A 22,550-nucleotide genomic window follows, 5' to 3' on the forward strand; every position below is an offset into this window, starting at 1 on the left:
GTGTGATTGTGTGTGTGTGTGTTGTAAGATATGATCAAAAATTGTTGCATTGGAGAGTCAAAGATATCACTTTTTCTTTGTAAATGTTTATAAGTATGTGCAACTCTAGAAAGAGAAAAATAGCTGGGGGTATATTTGATTTTGAAAGCTTGTTGGCACTTGAGTTATTCAAATAAAACTCATAGATCTTTATCAGAATATCAGAAGTCTAATTTTTAGTCATCAAAATGAACTAATAATGTTTAGGATGTAAACTTACGACTGCAGTGTTTTGCAAAAGCATTACAAAAATTCTTAGGTTCTTTGACTCACATTTATCAGAAGGGGACCTTTTCTAACAATATTTCTTTGTTTGCAACAATGAAAATTAATGAATATGGTTCAAGCTAATGCATCTTTCCAAGACAACACTTGGCAGGTGAACAATAATGTTTTATGTAGAATGCTTGGTTGTAGAAGAATTAGCTGGTGTATCATTCTATAGCCTCCCTGACTGAAGTACCTAGATCCAATTCTTGGGTATTTATTCATTGGATTCTATATTCCAAGATATTCATTGGATTCTATATTCCACTTGTTATTATTACCTGAATTTTTATTTTTTGATCTAATGCTTATATTGATGTGCTATAATACCAGGTGTTTTTTTTTTTTTTACTTTGTTATAATAAATTCATTCTTAGTTTCCAAAGAAGAAATGTACTTTATGGACAAGTATATGTATTAATATATATACATACTTCCAAAGTACACAGGCATCTAGAGAAAAATGATGGTTTCTTGAGTTTCAATGGAAAATAAATCATTGAATATAAAATTCTTTCTAAGGGTCATTGGAGCAACTAACATGATGTTTTCTAATCTTTTAGAATCGTGCTCCCATAACAACAATGAAAATCTCATCTAAAAAGGTAAAAACTCAGCTATATTATGTTCTTTGCATATAAAAAAGTTTTTGTTATTTTGAAAAATTATACTTTATAGCTTCTGAAAATTAGTTTTAGTACTAGCAAAATAAATAATAATGCTTAATGTATACCACAAAATCACTTTTAATTGATATAGAAATTACTAGTTATTAGTGAAAGACTGAATGGGCTTATTTTTGCATAAAATTCAGTCAGAGTAGAACATATATACAGCTGCATAATACAGCAAGCTATTTCAACATTGTATATAGCCTATATTCAAATATTACAGTGTGTAAAACCAACTAAAATTTTTCTAAGGGAAGAATTTACCATAATGTTTGGGCTACTACAACATCACAACATTCTCAGGGGCTTGGAATGAGTAATCAATCCTCTTTTAAGTTACTGCTGTTGTCATATTTGAAATGTGCAATGTGTTCTTTTGTGCTTATTTTAAAGGAAATGCTATGTCCTAGGATTTATTCATGTCATTAGAAAAACATTCTGAAATCTAAGTGTTCAGGATTTGGGGAAGAAACGTTTTACTATGATAATCGGGTATCTTCAAATTAACCCTCTAATTTGTGGCTGATGGTGCAAAATACAATGACTTTGAAAATAAAAAGCCCAATTTCAATATCTACATTTGCAAAACATGATCCTCTCCAGCCCCTGAAGATGCTATCTTAAAACAAAAGTTTTAAGTAACGTAGTCAAATGAAGTAGGCTTCAGAGTAAGACTGACAAGCACTTGATTCCCAGTCTGAACATAAAGTATGGACAAATCTTTAAGTATGCTGAACTAAGCCTCTACCTCTAAAAGGTGATGCCTTTCTTACAAATGACGAACTTACATACATGCCTGAAATCAAGTAGGTTTTCAGCAAATGCTGTCTGTGAGAGCCTACGACTTATTTTTCTTATACAGAAAACAGGTTTTCTATGTTAGCAAGAAGAGGGGCTCCTCACCCTATTTGGCCTGTTAGAGATGAAATAGTATTTCATAGTTAGTCTTACACTCTTTTTACTTGACTAAATTTTATGAGGAAAAATAAATAAAGTATAATGGAGCTAAAGATCTCATCTGTAAAAATGTTTGCATGGTGCATAACAAACATTTTCTCAAGTGACAGAAGCCATTCGTCATTTTGCCTAATGTCCTATGGAGCTGATCTCAAATCAGAATTGTCTTTGAAGTCAGCAGGGAAGCCTTTTGTTTGCAGGAGTTTAGTGGAAAGAGAAAGTGTCAGAGCAAAATTTAAGATGGACACAAAACCATTTGTGTGGCATAGTTGTTCTGTATAGAACTTTCAGTTTATTTATAGTTTCCGTATGATGTCTGCCTTCATCATCTCAGACTGTGGATAATTAAAAATATTTCATTAAAAAATAGATTTAATGTGGGGTAATTATTTGATTCTTTGAGTTCATTTGCGACACTGCACACTGCATTATTTTTTCACTAAGAGAGGACTATGAATTTTCATATATAAGAGCGAGACTCCATTTCTAGTAAAAATAGAAAAAATAGCTTGGCATCCATGGTGGGCACCTGTAGTCCCAGCTACTTGGGAGGCTGAGGCAAGAGGATGGCTTCAGCCCAAGAGGTTGAGGTTATTGTGAGCTGTGATGACAGCAGGACACTCCCACTCTCTCCCATCTGCATCTATTCGAGTCCCAGGGCTGAGAGTGTATGCTAACTGGAAGTATATAGTATCAGCCCTTTTGGAAAACAAGAAGTGTCTCCTTCCTTCAAGTCCTGAGGCTCACTTTATAAATAGCTAAAGGAATTGGAGCAGTATCTTAAGAAACTATTGACACCCCACAAATAAAGGAGAATGAAATCTTTATTCATGACAGTCTAAGAGTGATGAAGATTACTGGATCATAGAGAAATGTTAAGATACATTTACATATAAATATTTATATCCTACAAAATAATTTTAATATAGTTTTAATGAGTAATATGCCACATTCAAAAGCATATGACTAAAATACTTTTTAGTTTCTTTATTATGCTTAACACTCACTATTACTTTTTTCTTCTGAATTAAAGATGCCCTTTATTTTGAACCTTTTACAAATTTAGAAAGTAATGTACTGCTAACTTGAAAAGTTAGAATGCTTCCCTGCGCTTTGCTAAGAAACAGCATTCAAAGAAAAAAAGAAAACATCATAATTTAAATCTGCAATGTATTAGCTTAAATCTGAAAGGACAATGAATCCCAATGTCTAAAACACATTACCATTCTGCATGGTGCTCTGAGCCTTTTCTTTTCAAATAGGAAAGTGGTAATGTTATAGGCATATTAATATAGGGAAATTCTATTTCTTTTGGCTTTATACCCTTCTGTGCTTTGCTTCACATTTTTAGTCTACTTCAAAATGAGTCCAAGGGTTTGTGGGCATATATTATAACGTGTTCCTGCTGAAAGTCTTCTTTTAACTTCCACATCTGAAATAAATCATCACCATTCCTTTAATAGCAACAGTTGTATGTGAGCTCCAACGAAGGGGTTTCCCAAGTGTCCCTGCATCGCTGCCACATCTATGGCACGGCCTGCGCTGATTGCTGCCTGGCAAGGGACCCTTACTGTGCCTGGGACGGCCATTCTTGCTCCAGGTTCTACCCAACTGGGAAGCGGTGAGTACTAAACACTTACCCAAAATAAAAATGTATGTCACTAGGCAATACATAAGTCTTCCACATTGTTAGAATCAGTTTTGTTGCTGGGTTTTTAATGGCACTAAACATATCGGCTATTTTTAGCATCACAAATAGTCTTTAAATGAAGAAATAAATGCCAATGCTTTATAACTTGAGATTCTCACAAAGATGGTAATTATGAGTACAGCTCTTCAGAAAGATTTTGTTTTTGATCTCTTAAAAACTTCTTTGTTTTAAACACCATCAAATATTTTAATCAGCATTTAACTTTATTTTTAGTATCATTTAATTTAAGTTGTTTTGGTTTTATATGCTTTGATATATCCTTAAATCCTAACTTCCTAGGATTTCTCTACATCACTTAATTATCTTATAATAAAAGGCATGATCTAGTTCAACTTATTAGAGTATTATTCCAGAATGTATACGCTAATTTGCTTTAAACTTGATAAAAAGACTTTACCCTAAGAGCAGTGAGTGCATGTTTCTTGGTTAGGTTAAGAAATAAAGGCAGTCTGAGGCAGCTTGTCTTTTAGCCAAGCAAGGACTTATATAAGCAATTCTGTGCCAAACTTGTACCAAGCTAAAAGGAAGTACCAGTAGAAAAATGCCTGTAGAAATGTAAATATACAGATTGTAGGGTAAGCCAAGGTCATAGCTATTTTAAGTCCTGTAGTGATGTGACTCTTGATGATTGACAGGACCAAAAGTTTTAAAACTTTGGGTTAGCAGAAGGAACAGACATTACCAGCCATGAGCATCCGGGATCTTCCGAATCAACCACTGGAGTTTCATGTTTTATTGCTCATTCTCCATATTCCTTTAAGAACCTTGACAGATTAAAACAACCTTAGCACTTTCACATATCTAGAATATTCTTGATCCTTTTATTCATTAGTCAAGAAAATTGATCACAAGGCAAATATTTGCTAGTCATTATTTAGAAGGCTATGTAAATAACGTGAAAAACAACACAAAGGCCAAACTCTCTTTATAATAAATTATAAAGGGGGAAAGCAGACAATAAATAAATGAGCGAAACTTCTAGAACATCAAATAGTGATAAGGTTTATAAGTTTTAAAAGAGCAAAGAAGTTGGGCAGGACATGTGTTAAGCAGGAGCCTGCAATGTTAAATGAGTAATCAGGGAGGGCCCTACCGGGGGCATAATAAGTGATCAAGGAATCAGTATAGAATCGCACCAAGGCATTATCTGGTGAATGGCATTCTGGGGAAAGGGACCAGAAATCTCTAACATGTCAGGATTGTTCAAGAAACAGCACCAAAGCTAATGAGGCTTAGGATAAAGACGGATAGGGTCACTTAGACTTTGTAAGTAATTGAAAGACTTTTATTTACAGTGAAATGAAAAACGACTGAAGGTTTTTGAGCCCATGAGTGATATTATTTGACTTTGGGTTTTAAAAGATCACAGGTTGGATTTGGCTTCCCTGGAGCCCTAGAGTAAATGAAAGTTGGTACGGAGGGGTATTGTGGGAGAGAGAAACTACAAGATAGGAGACTACTGTAATGCTCCAGGTAAACTATGATGGTGGCTTGCACAGGGAGGTCAGAAGTGAAGGTGAAATAAGGTGATCTGTACTTGATACAGCTCACAGAATCTGTCCATGTTTTGGATGTAGGAAGTTAGAAAAATAGAGAAGGCAAGAATAATCCAGATTGTCAGAACTGACAACATAGCTGTCATTTCCTGAGAAAGGGAAGATTGAAAAGAGCAGGTTTATGGAGCGAAAGATAACGTTAAGTTAATGGTGTCTATGAGCTATTCAAGTGGGGATGTTGCGTAGACAGTGAGCAATATGAATCTGAAAAGGAGAGGTGTGGCCTGGCTGGATCTTATGAAAGTTTTTGTATTTAAAGCCATGAAAAATAAAGAAAACTCCCACTCTTTAAACCCAGAATCACTCATATATCTGTTCAAAGACATTATGTTCTTCCGTGTTCCTCCTGGAATTGGTGAGAAATTTCATAGCTTCTTTTAATTTCTACATAGAATTTTTAGATATTACTCTGCAATTTTCTGCCTCTCTCCTAGGTTAGAGTTAGCACTTGGACACAACGTGTGCGGGAAGCAAATTCTAAATGTAATGTCAAACTTAAAAAATGATTTTTGTTACCATTGTTCATATTTTCTCAGTGCTATTTTAAAATTACCATAACTAAAAACATTTGTAAGGAAGTATTTTTTTCTTGGTAACAAGCTCTAAAAATTGACGTCCATAATCCCTAGAACGCAATCTTTATTAATCGGCAGAAAGCAGATTATTGCTGAAGGAAGCTTTGGCATATACTTTCCAGGGAAGAAAGTGATGTGGAGACAACAAATGGAATGTTAGCAGCTTTTATGTAATGGAGAGAATTGGAGATTAGTACTCATTCCCTCCAAAGACCTTGGCTTTGACCAGTAAGCATTTTTACTTAACAAATAGTGTGTCAAGTAAAATTCCCTACATATGTAGGCTAGCATTGCTTATTTCATTTTTTTATATATATTTTAGAAGTTTCTGCTTAAATATAAATTGGCTCATTTTTGCACATCCTCCAACATTACAAACCATTTATCCTCTCTAAGTTATGTATCGTATTAAATGTAAAACCCACATTGTCATCCTCCTGCCCAGGAACGATAATCTTAATGATGCCTTTTTAATAAACAAAGAACTGCACCTACCTTGTAATTTTTTTTACTGTTATAGTATCATTCCCTTTATTAAACCATGCATCGTGGGCTGAGAAAGAAGTAGTAACTATTTAAAGAACTATCGTGATTGTTCTTAATTCTATTCAGTTCCTTAATACTATTCTGAAGAGCCAGAAGATGCTCCATGTATAAAATATATGCTTATTCGTATTCATGTTTAACTAGCATACTGGATATTCCACTAAAAATATCTGCACTGTTTAAATTTTCCAAATTATTCCCAAACGTGGTTAAAGATACACTTATAATGAACTCAAAACATGTTTGCTGAATTAACTATTTTTTTTTTAATTTTTATCTGTGGTATTTATTTTCTTTTGAAATTAATAGTAATGATAACAATGATCACTAGAAGTATTTTCCAATTTCTTTTTCTTTAATAGTATTAACTTACCTGGTTTTACTCTGATTTTACTGTCTGTCTAACTAGAATACAAAGGTCACTTAGCAAAATTCATGGGAATGTAAAGCAACAACGTATCCTTTGTATGAAAATAGATAAATATAGTTATACTTGGAAATCAGTGGAATCTATACTTTGACATAGTACAGTATTTAAATATCATTGGCACAGTAGTTTCTCATTTTTGAAATAACAATGTAAGCATTTTTTCCACTCTTGAGTATCTTAAATATTTGTGTATTTGTATCAAATATTTTAATTTAGTCTCTAATGTTATTATTCTGGATTTACTCATGCGGTTAGGAACTTTTTAAAGACAAGATAATCAGTACAATCTTCAAGTAAATATCTTTTCTACACAAGAAGAAAATGATTTCATTGTTTATCCTAAGGAATAGACTGTAGTGAATGAAACATTGGCAAATGAGCCAAATCCCAAATCCTACACACAATATACTATTACTCTTCCTACCGGGATGTTTCTGCAATGATGTATGAAAGTTGTGAAGGGCTCTCCACATAGAGAAGGCTCAGATGGCAGCCTTGCTGATCTCATGATTCAAGCCAAACCATAATCGTGTTTTTTCTGTATTTGAATGTCTGGAAGCTATGTGATACTGTAAATTCAGATTGCCCAGCTGGGGAGTTTGTACACGTGAGTAAACCATGATATAGTGCTCATTGCAGAATAGTAATTGTAATCATTGTTTATGATATTGCTTGTATAGATGGCTAAAAATGATCAGGTCAGCCGTAAGAACTCTTACATGGTGCTTGTATACTCTCAAGTTGGCGGGTAGTAAATAATGCCGTGATTTCAAAATATGGCAAAGACAGTGCAGTAAAAACCTGATATGGAAGCTATTCTAGAATATAGTATAGTATTAATCATGTTTCTGGATGTAAGAATGACTGACATTTCCCCTGTTTTGTGGGTCTTGTTGTAGAGAAATATTTAATTGAAAATATACCCTTTTTTAAAAGTACTATAATACGTATTACCACAATTTGATAAATAGATATAGACAATCCATTGTGTACATAAAGTATGAACTATTTTCTGTGTCCTTAAGCTTTTTTATTATTAATGACGTTGACATTAATTTTGTAAATTTAATAACCACCATGTAATTTTAGTATTTTTCTTATTTATTTTATCTTTAAGGCAAAAATATAAAGAAAGACTCAGCATTTAACCCATTTAAGAAACATGCTTATTCATATGCACTTTTCAACCATACTCCCAATATTTACACAAAGTGGCCTTTCTTCACATAGCAATGTCTGCATCAGGATGCCTGATGCTCAGAAAATTTTAATAGCTCTATTTCGATTTGTTACACTACGTAAGACAATTGAAACTAACATGCTTAGAGATTCTGTGACCCAGGAAATTAAAAAGTTAGAATACAAATAACTTATAACTTTTATTTAAATAATGACTGGCTTACAAAAAATGTAAATAACTTTTTTAAATGTGAAAGCTAGTAATGTGTAACAACTATGATAAATGCAAAGACTGAACTTTGGATCTTGTGTGAACTTTTAAAAATCCGTATTGAATATTTTGGGATAACAAAGGAATTTTTAATATAGAACGTATATTAGATGAAATGGTTAAAAAATATTTATAATTTAGCATTCTAATGGTGCTATTATGTAGAGAAATCAATTATTGCTGGAAAATACATGCTGAAGTATTTAAGAATGAAGTATCGTGTCTGCAACTCATTGTCTAAAGGTGTTCATAGATGTGAATACACAGTATATACATATGCTTACACATGAGAGAGAAAAAATGTGGCAAAATATAACAATTTGTGAATCTAGAGATACCAGTGTTCATTGTACACATAGACTTACTTGTTTGTAGACTCTAAATTTTCAAAATTTAGGGGAAGGTGCTTATTGTAGTCAATGAACAATGTTACTTCACATTAAATATTTTTGTTTTATCCCTGCATCACTTATTTGAGAAAAGTTCTAATATATCTGAAAGTGTTAGAAAATGTTGACTTCTGTGTTAAATATATGTTTATTTAAGAAAAAATTGTTAAAAAAATTATTTTAAGAAGGAAAATGCAGGTGAGTTTATACTTTAGAAATTATCATTTAAAAATTTTCAATCATCAAAGATAGACAGGGATGGTCTGAACTTATTCAGATTGAAAAGTAAGAATAAATACCCACCCTGTCACTGATGAGTGGAGTTAAGAAATGTCCAATCACTATATCAGAGTATCAGACTTCTTTAAATACGTTTTTAATAGAAGCTTAGGCAATCAAAAGGATGCCAAGTTAAAAACGCAGTGCTTTAAATGTGGTATCATTGGCAACGATAATTCAAAGTCACTTGTATATGTTTCTGCACATACAGGAGGAGCCGAAGACAAGATGTGAGACATGGAAATCCACTTACTCAATGCAGAGGATTTAATTTAAAAGGTATTAAAAGTGACCGATGGCCAATCTTGGCAAACAGTAGCAATGTCCCATATCACATTTCCATGAAGAGAAACATTATAATAGATTCAAGTTTTCCTTTTTAAGATAAACTCACTATGAAAATTTTTGATAGTCATGTGTAATTAAAAATTAAATGCTATTTGTATATTAATCATTATGAAAAACAAATGTCTTGGAACACATATATTTCTCTGTTAGTTGGTAGGTCTTTTACGTAGATTATAATTATAGATTTTCTTTGCAACTACTTTCTTTCAGAATAAACATCGTTCTACTTTTTAAAATTTACCATTGAAAAACACATTGAACAGCACTTTTTCACTACCCTAAAAATACATAAAAATTCCCACTTTAAACATTTTAAACTTTATAGTTCGGTGGCATAAAAGGTATCCTATTGTTGTACAACCATACTGCCATCCATCTCTAAATGTTTTCCATCTTCCCCAATTTAAGCTGTGTACCCATTAAATAATAATTAGCCATTCCCTCTTCCCCTCAGCCCCTAGCACAACCGTTCCACTTTCTTATGAATTTATTATTAATTTGATTATTCTGATACCTCATATAACTGGAATTGTATAATTTTTGTCTTCTGGTGGCTGGCTTATTTCATAATGAATTCAAGGTTCATTCATGGTGTAATATCAGAATTTTCTTTAGTTTTAAGACTCAATAATATTCATATATATATATATAAACACACACACATTTTGTTTATCCATTCATCCATCTCTGGACATTTGTTTTGCTTCTACCTTTTGGCTACAGTGAATAGTTCTGCTATGAACTTAGGTGCACTGCAGCTGATAGTCCTGCCGTGGGTCTCACTTTTAACCTAATCTCTTCCTTCCCTTCATGGCAGAGAGAAACTTGTTATTACACTTTTCCCGCTAATCCTTTCCCCCCACCTCAACACCACCAAACCAAAGTATCTCCATGCAGATATTAAAATAGACTGTGTTAAATAACTAACTCTACGACTTCTATGTCTAATCCTTTTGAGTTCTGGCTTTCAGAACAATCTTGTTACTAACTACCCTTACTTCAAGGAGAAAATCAAGATAGATTTTGTTTAATTGTTCCATACATCTAACTGAAAGAATAAGTCCAGATTGCCATTTCTCTATTTAGTGAGTATTTTATATAAGTGTGTCAGTTCCCAGTAATAGTAGCAGTTATCGAAATGGTGAGAACGGTGGCAGTTGGGATCATGATGAACTAATACTGATGCTGACCTTGTGTCAGAACCCGAGTTAAGTGCTTTTTTATGATTATCTCACTTAATATTCAAGAAATTATGCTAAAGTAGTCTATTACAATCCCTGCTTTATAAAGAAGATTATGTCCATGTCTAAGCTACCACATTGTTATACTAAATCTTTAACCAAATTTAATATTTTTATTGATGAACCTGTGTGGAAAAAAACTATCATCCATGTTTTAGAGATGAATAATGCTAAGGTACAGAGAGATATAATGACTTGTCTAAGTATATACAGCCAGTAATAGTAGAGTAAGGATTTTATTGGTTCAAATGTGATGTTAGGTACTTAAGGTAATTAAGGCTCTGTTGATAAGGGAAACATTTGTTTGAGAATATGTCAATGATATTCAGCCTTTCTTTCCTTCCTTTCTTCCTTCCCTACATTAATAGAAAAAACAGATATGCAATGTGTAATTGTTTGCTTGCTTAATGTTTATCACTGCCTTTTGCTGAGTGCCAAAATTGTATACAATTTTATAGGCAATCAAATATTTATATAGGAGCATATGTTCTAAATTCTGTTGTGCTCTCTCTCCATTTATTTTTGCTTTTCAGCATATAGAAATGCAGCTGAAATTGTTCAGTATGGAGTAAAAAATAACACCACTTTTCTGGAGTGTGCCCCCAAGTCTCCACAGGCATCTATCAAGTGGTTGTTACAGAAAGACAAAGACAGGAGGAAAGAGGTGAGTAACACAGCTCAGTGGCAATCAATCAGGGCTCTGCAAAGAACATGAAATCACCATCCCTCCACGAGTTTCACATCAAATGAGAAAAGAAAGGCATATGAACATCCTTTGATGTCTTGGACATGCCATTTTCTTTAAAATCCTTTGTCCTAAGAATTGATGGATTAATTAGAAATTCTGTCTGCCTACTCACTTCTGTAATACGGTAATTGAAACAAGAGCTTGGACATGAAGACGATGGTATTTATGTGAAGAAACATTAGTAAAAGAAACAAGATGTGCACAAATCTAGATGTCAAGTTTTCACACAGCAGCACCTTTGTGTTATTCACAACATAAAAGGAGGCTTTTTAAAAAGTTCAAGTTTCCTCAGTGAGACATTATATGAAACTCTAACCTTCACAGCTAAGGTATTTTTCTGCTGTGCGGTAATCTGTTTCCATTACTCTTTTATTCACACCTCTAGTGTTTTGGTTAAGAAATATAGAATCATTGTTTATTGGATCATTGCCTTGTTTTATGATATGAAAAAAGCCTTAGTTTTTCAAATAAAAGCATATTTACTATAACATTGTACTGATTAGAAAGAGCTGTTCTATAAGGGCAACACTTGTAAAATAGGATAGGGTGATATATCGTAAATAATGAATTTCATCATATTGACGTCATATTGTCCTGACAAACAAGAAGATAAACGTATGTATGTACGAGACCTGTCCAGCCAACCATGTACTATGAAAAGCAGTATTAACAATGTCTGCGGTATTTTTCAGAGAGCTCTCATATATATAAAAAGCCTTAGGGAAGTCTGAAATGTACTATTATTAGTACCTCATAAAGTGTGATGGAGCTAAAAGGAAAATAGAACCTTCTGGATTTCTACATCTTCTTCTGTTGTGGGCAATTTTGATACTACATATTAAGTTAATTAAGGCTATGAGGAGCACTTACCATCCCAAGCTGTGGAACACAGATACTGCATCAAAGTTACTAAAATAAATGTTGGCTCCATATGAGAAAATACTTTCCAACTCTCAGATTTGCCTCTCCAAAGATGTTATGAGCTGTTAGGAATTTGTGTGTCCCCTGTTCCTGCCATATTAAACCATAGGCAGGTGACTCACTTGCATAAGAGGAGATTTAATTATCGGGAGGAAAGATGAGCTAGATGGATTTTTGAGCCCCATCTTGCCTAGGATTCTATGATATTAAAAATGCTTTTATAAAACTTTAATAACAAAAATTATTTATAAGTGATTTTTTTCTGGTTTTGAAATTTAAAAGAATTTATTTTTTTGGAATAACTATGAATTTACAGAAAGATTGTGACGTTTCCTCAATTATGATCATCTAACATTATCTTAATATTCGGTACAGCTGATCAGTCGATATTGATGTGTTCCTACTAATTAAAGTCCTTACTTTATTCATGAGTCCTTTGTTTTCATCTAATATCTTTTTTCTGTCCAGGATCCCACATTACATGTAGTCCTCAGGTCTCTTTGACATTCTTTTGCTGTGGTAATTTCTTAGACTTCCCTTACTTATGATGACCTTGACAATTTTGAAGAATACTGATCAGATATTTTATAAAATGTCCCTCAGTTGGGAATTTGTTGATGGTTCTTTCATGATTGGACAAAAATTAAGGGTTTGGGGAAGACAACAGAGGCCAAGTGTCATTTCCTCACACGCTCGATTTGATCAAATGCAGTAGCTACTATTAATTGTAAGAAATAAGAGAGGTGACCCTTGAAAAGAAGGAGTGCGGAAAACAAGAGTAAAGGAAAACTTTTCCTCTTGGATTGAGGAATATTTTAATTTTACAGTTCTGTATGTATTACATGTTTTTTATCATCAGGAATTATCAACCAGAAAGTATATCGCAAAATTATTTTTTATTTTTCATTAATTTTTGAAAATTAAATTAATACACATTAGATTTTTTATTTTTTGAGAGAGAGTCTCACTTTGTCGCCCTTGGTACAGTCTGTGGTGACAACGTCAAACTCTTAGGCATAAGAAATTCTCTTGCCTCAGCTTCCCAAGTAGCTGGGACTACAGGCAGTTACAACAACTGGCTATTTTTTAGAGTCAGGATCTTCCTCTGGCTCAGGCTAGTCTCAAACTCATGAGCTCAGACAATCCACCCTCCTAGACCTCCTAAGTGCTGGGATTACAAGTGAAAGCCACCACACCTGGCCCAGGTTAGATTTATATTTTTGATTTCAAAATATTAATGAGGTAAAAATATTTGAAGTTACATGACTACTTTGTATAATGCTTAGGTAAGGAGCATCACCAGTATAGTGTTTATTGTACATAATAGGTGAGTTTTTATCCCTCCACCTTCCTTGCACCCTCAATAGGGGTTAACTAATATAGATAAATTAATGTTCCTTTATTCAGTAGAAATGTCAATAGAATATGTAAGTTCCTATGATTTAAAATTAAATAAAATTAAATATATGTGCTTGAGCATATGTCATAGAAATTAATAATTTATTATTAATAATAATAATAAATTAATAAATTGATAATAATAGTTGAAGTGGGGTCTGTTATGGGCTTATTCTCTCTGTGTTCATACTAGATAGCATAAAATAAAACTAAACAGCACAAAGTGAAAATGCCTCTGCTTCAGTATTCTGTCAAAAGGCTCTATGATTTTGCTTCTCTGCCGTCTCTCAGACACACACACATACTGGCACACGCACACACGCAGAACACAACACTTTCATATCAGCACGTGGAGGAACCTCACTCCCTTCATGGCAGCACGGTACTCCATTGAATACATATACCTTAGGGTGTTTTTTTCTTTTCTTTCTTTCTTTTTTTTTTTTTTTTTTTGACAGAGTCTCTCTTTGTCACTCCTGGTAGAGGTACATGGCATTGTAGCTCACAGCAACCTCAGACTCTGGGGCTTAACCTATCCTCTTGCCTCAGCCTCCCGAGTAGCTGGGACTACAGGTACCCACCACAATGCCCGGCTATTTTTAGAGACGGGGTCTCACTCTAGCTCAGGCTGGTCTTGAACTCATGAGTTCAGGCAATCCACCTGCCTTGGCTTCCCAGAGTCCTGGGATTATAACGTGAGCCACTGTGCCCGACTCATGGTTATTTTTTTGTTGTTTGTTTTTTCTTTTCTTTTTTTTCTTACATTCCACATTTACTAAGTTTCACATATACCCTTGTAAGATGCACCACAGGTGTAATCCTATCAATTCCCCTCCCTCTCCCCACCTCCCCCCTCCCTCTCCACTCTTTCCCCCTATTCTTAGGTTGTAACTGGGTTATAGCTTTCATGTGAAGGTCCTACATTAGTTTCATAGTAGGGGTGAGTACATTGGGTACTTTTTCTTCCATTCTTGAGACACTTTACTAAGAAGAATATGTTCCACCTCCATACATGTAAACATGAAAGAGGTAAAGTCTCCATCTTTCTTTAAGGCTGCATAGTATTCCCTGGTGTACATATACCACAATTTATTAATCCATTCGTGGATGGATGGGCATTTGGGCTTTTTCCATGACTTAGCAATTATGAATAGGGCTGCAATAAACATTCTGGTACAAATATCTTTGTTATGATTTGATTTTTGGTCTTCTGGGTATATGCCCAGTAGAGGAATTACAAGATTGAATGGCAGGTCTATTATTAGATCTCTAAGTGTTCTCCATATATCTTTCCAAAAGGAATGTATTAATTTGCACTCCCACCAGCAGCGCAAAAGTGTTCCCTTTTCTCCACATCCACGCCAACATCTCTGGTCTTGGGATTTTGTGATATAGGCTAGTCTCACTGGAGTTAGATGATATCTCAAAGTAGTTTTGATTTGCATTTCTCTGATGATTAAAGATGATGAGCATTTTTTCATGTGTCTGAAGGCCGCATACCTGTCTTCTTCAGAGAAGTTTCTCTTTAAGTCCCTTGCCCAGCCTGCGATGGGATCCCTTGTTTTATTCTTGCTAATGCGTTTGAGTTCCCTGTGGATTCTAATTATTAAACTTTTGTCAGAGACATAACCTGCAAATATCTTCTCCCATTCTGAGGGCTGTTTGCTTGCTTTACTTACTGTGTTCTTGGCTGTGCAGAAGCTTTTTAGTTTGATCAAGTCCCAATAGTGTATTTTTGAAGCTGCTTCAATTGCCTGGGGGGGTCTTCCTCATAAAAAACTCACCCAATCCAATTTCTTCAAGGGTTTTCCCTGCACTCTCTTCTAGTATTTTTATAGTTTCATGTCTTAAGTTTAAATCTTTAATCCAGTGAGAGTCTATCTTGGTTAATGGTGAAAGGTGTGGGTCCAGTTTCAGTCTTCTACAGGTTGCCAGCCTGTTCACCCAGCACCATTTGTTAAATAGGGAATCTTTTCCCCATTGAATGTTTTTAATTGGCTTGTCAAAGATTAAATGACGGTAAATAGCTGGATTCATCTCTTGGTTCTCTATTCTATTCCAGATGTCTACTTCTCTGTTTTTGTGCCAGTACCATGCTGTTTTGATCACTATCGATTTGTAGTATAGTCTGAAGTCTGGTAGCCTGATTCCTCCAGCTTTGTTTTTATTTGTGAGTAATGCCTTGGCTATTCAAGGTTTTTTCTGATTCCATCTAAAACAAAGTATTGTTTTTTCAAGATCTTTAAAGTATGATAGTGGAGCTTTAATGGGGATTACGTTGAAATTATATATTGCTTTGGGTAGTATGGACATTTTAACAATGTTGATTCTTCCCAGCCATGAGCATGGTATGGTTTTCCATTTGTTAACATTCTCAGCTATCTCTTTTCTTAGAGTTTCATAGTTCTCTTTATATAGATCTTTCACGTCCTTTGTTAGATAAACTCCCAAATATTTCATCTTCTTTGGCACTACTGTGAATGAGATAGAGTCCTTAATTGTTTTTTCAATTGACTATTGTTGGTATATATAAAGGCTACCGATTTACGAATGTTGATTTTGTAACCTGAGACGCTGCTGTATTCCTGGATCACTTCTAAGAGTTTTGTAGTAGAGTCCCTAGTGTTTTCCAGATATACAATCATATCATCTGCAAGGAGCAAAAGTTTGATCTCTTCTGACCCTATGTGGATACCCTTGATCACCTTTTCTTCCCTAATTGTAGTGGCTAAAACTTCCATTACAATGTTAAAAAGCAATGGACACAATGGGCAGCCTTGTCTGGTTCCTCATCTGAGTGGAAATGATTCCAATTTAACTCCATTCAATATGATATTGGCTGTGGGTTTGCTGTAAATGGCCTCTATCAGTTTAGGAAATGTCCCTTCTATACCAATTTTCTTAAGTGTTCTGATCATGAAGGATGTTGGATGTTATCAAAAGCTTTTTCTGCATCAATTGAGAGAATCATATGGTCTTTGTTTTTTAATTTGTTTATGTGCTGAATTACATTTATAGATTTACGTATATTGAACCAGCCTTGAAACCCTGGGATAAAACCAACTTGGTCATGATGTATAATTTGTTTGATGTGTTGCTGGATTCTGTTTGTTAGGAGCTTGTTGAATATTTTTGCATCTATATTCATTAGTGATATCGGTCTATAATTTTCTTTTCTTGTTGGGCCTTTTCCTGGTTTGGGGATCAGGGTGATGTTTGCTTCATAGAACGTGTTGGGTAGTTTTCCTTCTTTTTCTACCTTTTGGAACAGGTTGAGTAATATAGGTACTAATTCCTCTTTAAAGGTTTGGTAGAATTCTGATGTGAAACCATCTGGTCCCGGGCTTTTCTTTTTGGGGAGATTTTGTATGGTTAATGTTATTTCCGAACTCGATATGGGTCTGTTCAACATTTCCCTTTGATTCTGGTTAAGTCTTGGAAGGTGACGTGCTTCCAAGTATCGGTCAATTTCCTTCAGATTTTCATATTTCTGAGAATAAAGTTTCTTGTAATATTCATTAAAGATTTTTTGGATTTCTGAGGAGTCTGTTGTTATTTCATCTTTGTCATTTCTGATTGATGAGATTAGAGATTTTAATCTTTTTTTTCTTGATTAGGTTGGGCAAAGGTTTATCTATTTTGTTGACCTTTTCAAAAAAACAGCTTTTTGATTTATTGATCTGTTGTATTATTCTTTTGTTTTCAATTTCATTTAGTTCTGCTCTGATTTTGGTTATTTCTTTTCTTCTACTGGGTTTGGGGTTGGAATGTTCTTCCATTTCCAGTTGCTTGAGATGTCCCATTAAATTGTTAACTTCCTCTCTTTCTGTTCTCCTGAGGAAGTCTTGCAGTGCTATAAATTTACCTCTTAGAACTGCCTTTGCGGTGTCCCAGAGGTTCTGATAGTTCATGTCTTCATTGTCGTTTTGTTCCAAAAATTTGGCAGTTTCCTTCTTGATCTCATCTCTGACCCAGCTATCATTCAGCATAAGGTTATTTAACTTCCATGTTTTTGTATGAGTATGCAGATTCCCTTTGTTACTCAGCTCAAGTTTTATTCCATGGTGGTCCAAGAAGATGCATAGAATAATTTCTGTTCCTTTAAATTTACTGAGGTTAGACTTGTGACCTAAGATGTGATCGATTCTGGAGTAAGTTCTGTGGGCTGATGAGAAGTATGTGTATTCAGTTTTGTTGGGATGAAATGTTCTGTAGATGTATGCTAAATCTAAATGCCAGATGGTTAGATTTAAATCTAGAATTTCTTTACTCAACTTTTTGTTGGAGGATCGATCCATCACTGCCAAAGGAGTGTTAAAACCTCTGAATATTATGGAGCTGGAGGAAATCAAGTTGCTCATGTCTGTTAGAGTTTCTCTTATAAATTGAGGTGCATTCTGGTTGGGTGCATAAGTATTAATAATTGAAATCTCATCATATTGAGTATTACCCTTAACAAATATGAAGTGACCATTCTTGTCCTTCCTTACTTTTGTTGGTTTAAAGCCTATTGTATCTGCAAATAAAATTGCAACACCTGCTTTTTTCTTATTACCATTTGCCTGGAATATGGATGACCATCCTTTCACCCTGAGTCTGTATTTGTCTTTTAAGTTAAGATGTGACTCTTGTATGCAACTGATATCTGGCCTGAGTTTTTGTATCCAGTCAGCTAACCTATGTCTCTTTAGAGGACAGTTTAAGCCATTCACATTAATGGAGAATATTGATAAGTTTGGTGAAGTTTTGGGTATAAAGTTTTTCAAAAGTCCAGTGGACATTTTTAATCCTTTTGCCATTGTAGAAGTTGGCGTTTGATCAGAAGTTTCTGAGTGAGTTTACTTTTGTGGTATAGGATTGGGTTGGTTACTATGGAGGATAGGTCTGAGAATATCCTGAAGAGCTGGTTTGGTTATGGCAAATTTCTTCAACATATGAATGTCATTAAAGTATTTAATTTCTCCATCATAAATGAAACTCAATTTAGCTGGATACAAGATCTGGGGCTGAAAGTTATTTTGCTTTAGGAGATTAAAAGTCGATGACCACCCTCTTCTGGCTTGAAAAGTTTCAGCAGAGAGATCTGCAGTCATTCTAATGTTCTTCCCCTTGAAGGTAATAGTTTTCTTTCGCCTGGCTGCTTTGAGAATTTTCTCCTTCATATTATCTTTAGTGAAGTTAATTATGATATGCCTGGGGGATGTCTTATTGTGCTTGTGTCTTGCTGGGGTTCTGAAGCTGTCTGCTGTCTGAATTTCAGATTCTCTAAGCATGTCTGGAAAATTCTCTTTCATAATTTCATGCAGAAGGGCCTCTGTGCCCAGAGAGGCCACATCATTGGTTTCAAGAATTCCTATGAGTCGGATATTTGCCTTCTTCGAGTTATCCCAGAGCTCTCTGAGAGAATGATCCGTTTTTGCTCTCCATTTCTCTTCCTCTTTGTGAGTTTGGGAGTGTTCAAAGGCTTTATCTTGAATGTCAGAAATCCTTTCTTCTGCTTGGTCCATTCTGTTGCTGAGGGATTCTACTGTATTTTTCATATCTTTGAGCGCTGCAAATTCTTGCTTCAGTGTGTCTAAGTCTTTGGTGGTTTTTTCTTTAAATTTGTTAAATTCTTGAGACAACTTTTGAATTTCTCCTCGGATTCCTAATTCCATTTTATTAATCTTATCTGCAATTCAAATTCTGAATTTGATTTCTGACATGTCAGCCAGTTGTTTATGAATGGGATCTTCAATTATATCCACCATATCTTTCCTTGGGGGGGTTGATCTATTCTGGTTATTCATGTTACCAGAGTTTTTCCACTGATTCCGCCCCATGGTTGTTTTACTCCCTTTGATTTTTCCCCTGAGGCTTTGTTGAGGGCCTGTACAGCATTGTGGCCTGAGAGACTGGGACCCTGTCTGGTGTAGTGGGGCTAAGTGGTTCTGTCTTATTTTCAGCTGGTTTCTGTTTGACCCCAGTGAAGCACTTAGTCTGGGTCAAAGTCTCAGCTCTCTGAGTTGGCCCTGCCCTGGAAGCTTCCTGGGTCTGTCTGTTTTTTCTTTTTTTAGGGCCATTTACTGGCTAGGTTATTTTTTGTTTTACGACTATAAAATCCATCACCTAAACAAATATCTGCATACTTGTGAGAATATATCTTATAGAAAAATTCCTAGAATTGAAATTAATGTATCAAATATAAGTGTACACACATTTTATAGATATTATCAAATTGTCCTCAAAATGTTTTCCTCATTTTGCACAAATAGGTAGAACCATTTTTAAATTTCTGCATGCATTTCCACATTAATTGTACTACTTTTGAAATACATTTTAACTTAACAAATTAAATTAATATCAAAATTTTTGACTGAATGTTTTGGCTCAGACTTATAAGCCACTGGGCTGTTTGGGAGGCCAAGAAGGGAGGATCATCTGAGGCCAAGAGTTCTACACCAACTAAGCAACAAAATGAGACCCTGTCTCTACAAAAAAATAGAGGAATAAGCCAGGCATGATGACACCAACCTGTAGTATCAGGTACTTGGAAGCTTGGGCAGAAGAATCACTTGAGCACAGCCCACGAAATTAATTCTGCTGAGAGCTATGATCCCACCACAGAATGTAGCATAGATGATAGAAAGTGAGACCCTGTTTCAAAATAACTGTATTATTTCCTTACATCTTCCAATGACTATTTTACTTTTCTACTTCTCTTCTATTGTCTGCTCTTTAATACTATATTACCATTTTGTCCTTCTGAGTGTGGGTCACCTTTTAACAAAAACAATCAATAGTTGATTTGAATTTCATTAGCAATAACTTGTCTGCTTGCACAGAACTTTTTCATTTAGAAAAACATTTCACATGCATTGTTTTATTTTCATTTTATTCAAATTTCTTTTTTCCTTAATGAAAGAGTATTCTAGAGTACACACGTTAAGGAGCTTCTTACCACTTTGGCTTTATCTGTTCATTGGTAATACTATAGCCAGGACTGTAAGGAAGACCGATTTCAAGCATTTAGCTGATATCCAGCAAATGATCATTTTTCTGGTCTAACAACATAAAGTAATTAAATATCAATCTATAACATTTTGTTACCTTTCCTTGGAAAATAAAACCACCTAGAAGACTCACAACATGATGACATACTCAGTCATTTGAAGACATTCTTATTATCCCATGTTGTGGTATAATTAGAAAAGGCCTTTGATAATGTTTGAAGCTCTGTTTCTGTTTATAGATACATATTCTTTTTTTATTTCAGAGGTTATTCTTCATTAAAAAAAAAGACAAAGTTCACCCTTTAACTAGGGTGTCATGTTTATAGTGGTATTTTTTAAAAATAAAAGATAAAAACCTTCGGATGAAATAGAAATTTTAAATTATCTATACTTTTCATTTATATACGTTGGCTGTAGTTCTGATTTCAAAAGCAACTGAAGTTCTGTGTTTATGTACAGAATTGAATGGAGAAACTACTTCTATCCAGGGAAAAGCACTTTAATCCATTTTTGCCAATATGGATAATGCTCCTCCCATTTGTTCTTAGATTCAGTACCCCAGAGCAGATCTGCCATTTAAAAATCATAGTTATAAAGTCATAGAACTGATGGAACTGAACAAATTTTTGCATCTACCGAGAGGAAACTAAGTAGTACTTACTCTTAGTAGTACTTTTTCCAAATCTGATTTGTTGTCTATACACATCGGCCATAGTTCTTGAAGAAATAAGAGTTCAGTTTTAAGAAGTTCAAGATGCCTCTCTTTTTAGGTCAAACTGAATGAACGAATCATTGCTACTTCACAAGGACTCCTGATCCGCTCTGTTCAAGATTCTGACCAAGGACTGTATCACTGCATTGCAACAGAGAACAGCTTCAAGCAGACCATAGCCAAAATCAACTTCAAAGTTTTAGATTCCGAGATGGTGGCTGTCATGACAGACAAATGGTCCCCCTGGACCTGGGCCAGTTCCGTGAGGGCTTTACCATTCCACCCGAAAGACATCATGGGGGCGTTCAGCCACTCCGAAATGCAGATGATTAATCAGTACTGCAAAGATACTCGGCAGCAGCACCAACAGGGAGAAGAACTGCAAAAGATGAGAGGTGACTATGGCAAGTTAAAGGCTCTCATCAACAGCCGAAAAAGTAGAAACAGGAGGAATCAGTTGCCAGAGTCATAATATTCTCTTCCACAGGCCTTAGGCTTCTAGTAACAAATGCTCTGTCTTTCACAATCAAATTCTGGGCAAAGAGTCTTGGGCTTTACTCATGAGAAATTCCTGAGAAAGGTGATTACTCACTCCTAAAGAGAGTTGAACATGAACTGAAATGAGCATGCATTTTCTTGTATGATATTGACTAGCACGACATGTCATGGTCCTCATGGTGCATATAAATATTTAACTTAACCCAGATTTTATTTATATCTTTATTCACCTTTTTTTCAAAATTAAGATGGTGACTACAAAACTAGAATTGTTATATCCCTCCATTGAACAAGGGCTAAAACCCTATAATACTCCTTTCCTGCTTTGGGGCTTTACATTTCTAATTGTCAGTGATTTTATATATAAAAACAAATTCCACAATCACAACTTTCCCGTAGTAAAAGTCAGATATATATATATAGGCTTGTGACCAAGTGGCTATCGAAAGAAAGGTAATATAGATAAAAGATGAGGAAGAAGGCATCAAAAAGCTGTGTAAAAACATGAGTGATTCATAAAGAGAAAGTGATGAATTTATATGCTTCCATTGAATTATGTTATTTTTTTAAGATTGTAAAAACGATCAGTTGCTGATATCTGTCATTGACATCTGTGTCCTTGTTTTTCAGGAAGATTTTTGCGAGGAGTTATGTCAGCAAAACAGTTAGGTTTATGTTCTCACCTTCCAAAGGAAAGTGCTTTTCTTTTTTTGGAAGTTATTTAAATTATTCTAGACTCAAAGAATGTAATCTTGCACTGTTGAGTGGTTACTACTTTTATTCTAACTTTCTTGTCTGTTTGGCAAATGAAACAATAGCAGA

The 22,550-nt window shown here is 34.6% G+C and overlaps 1 protein-coding gene across 2 annotated transcripts in view; it reads left to right on the forward strand.

The window, feature by feature from the left end:
- SEMA3C (semaphorin 3C) overlaps positions 1-22,143 on the forward strand; it is a 169,478-nt gene extending 147,335 nt beyond the window's left edge. For both annotated transcript variants that reach the window (XM_053609705.1, XM_053609706.1), the window contains 5 exons: positions 870-911; positions 3,398-3,555; positions 9,082-9,149; positions 10,993-11,123; positions 21,289-22,143. In XM_053609705.1, the coding sequence (XP_053465680.1) occupies positions 870-911; positions 3,398-3,555; positions 9,082-9,149; positions 10,993-11,123; positions 21,289-21,702 (813 nt within the window). In that variant the 3' untranslated portion in view covers positions 21,703-22,143. The remainder of the gene's footprint in view (positions 1-869; positions 912-3,397; positions 3,556-9,081; positions 9,150-10,992; positions 11,124-21,288) is intronic.
- The last annotated feature ends 407 nt before the right edge of the window (positions 22,144-22,550 follow it).

Source organism: Nycticebus coucang, chromosome 11 (assembly GCF_027406575.1).
Source record: "Nycticebus coucang isolate mNycCou1 chromosome 11, mNycCou1.pri, whole genome shotgun sequence".
In the NCBI taxonomy this organism is placed as follows: Eukaryota; Metazoa; Chordata; class Mammalia; order Primates; family Lorisidae; genus Nycticebus; species Nycticebus coucang.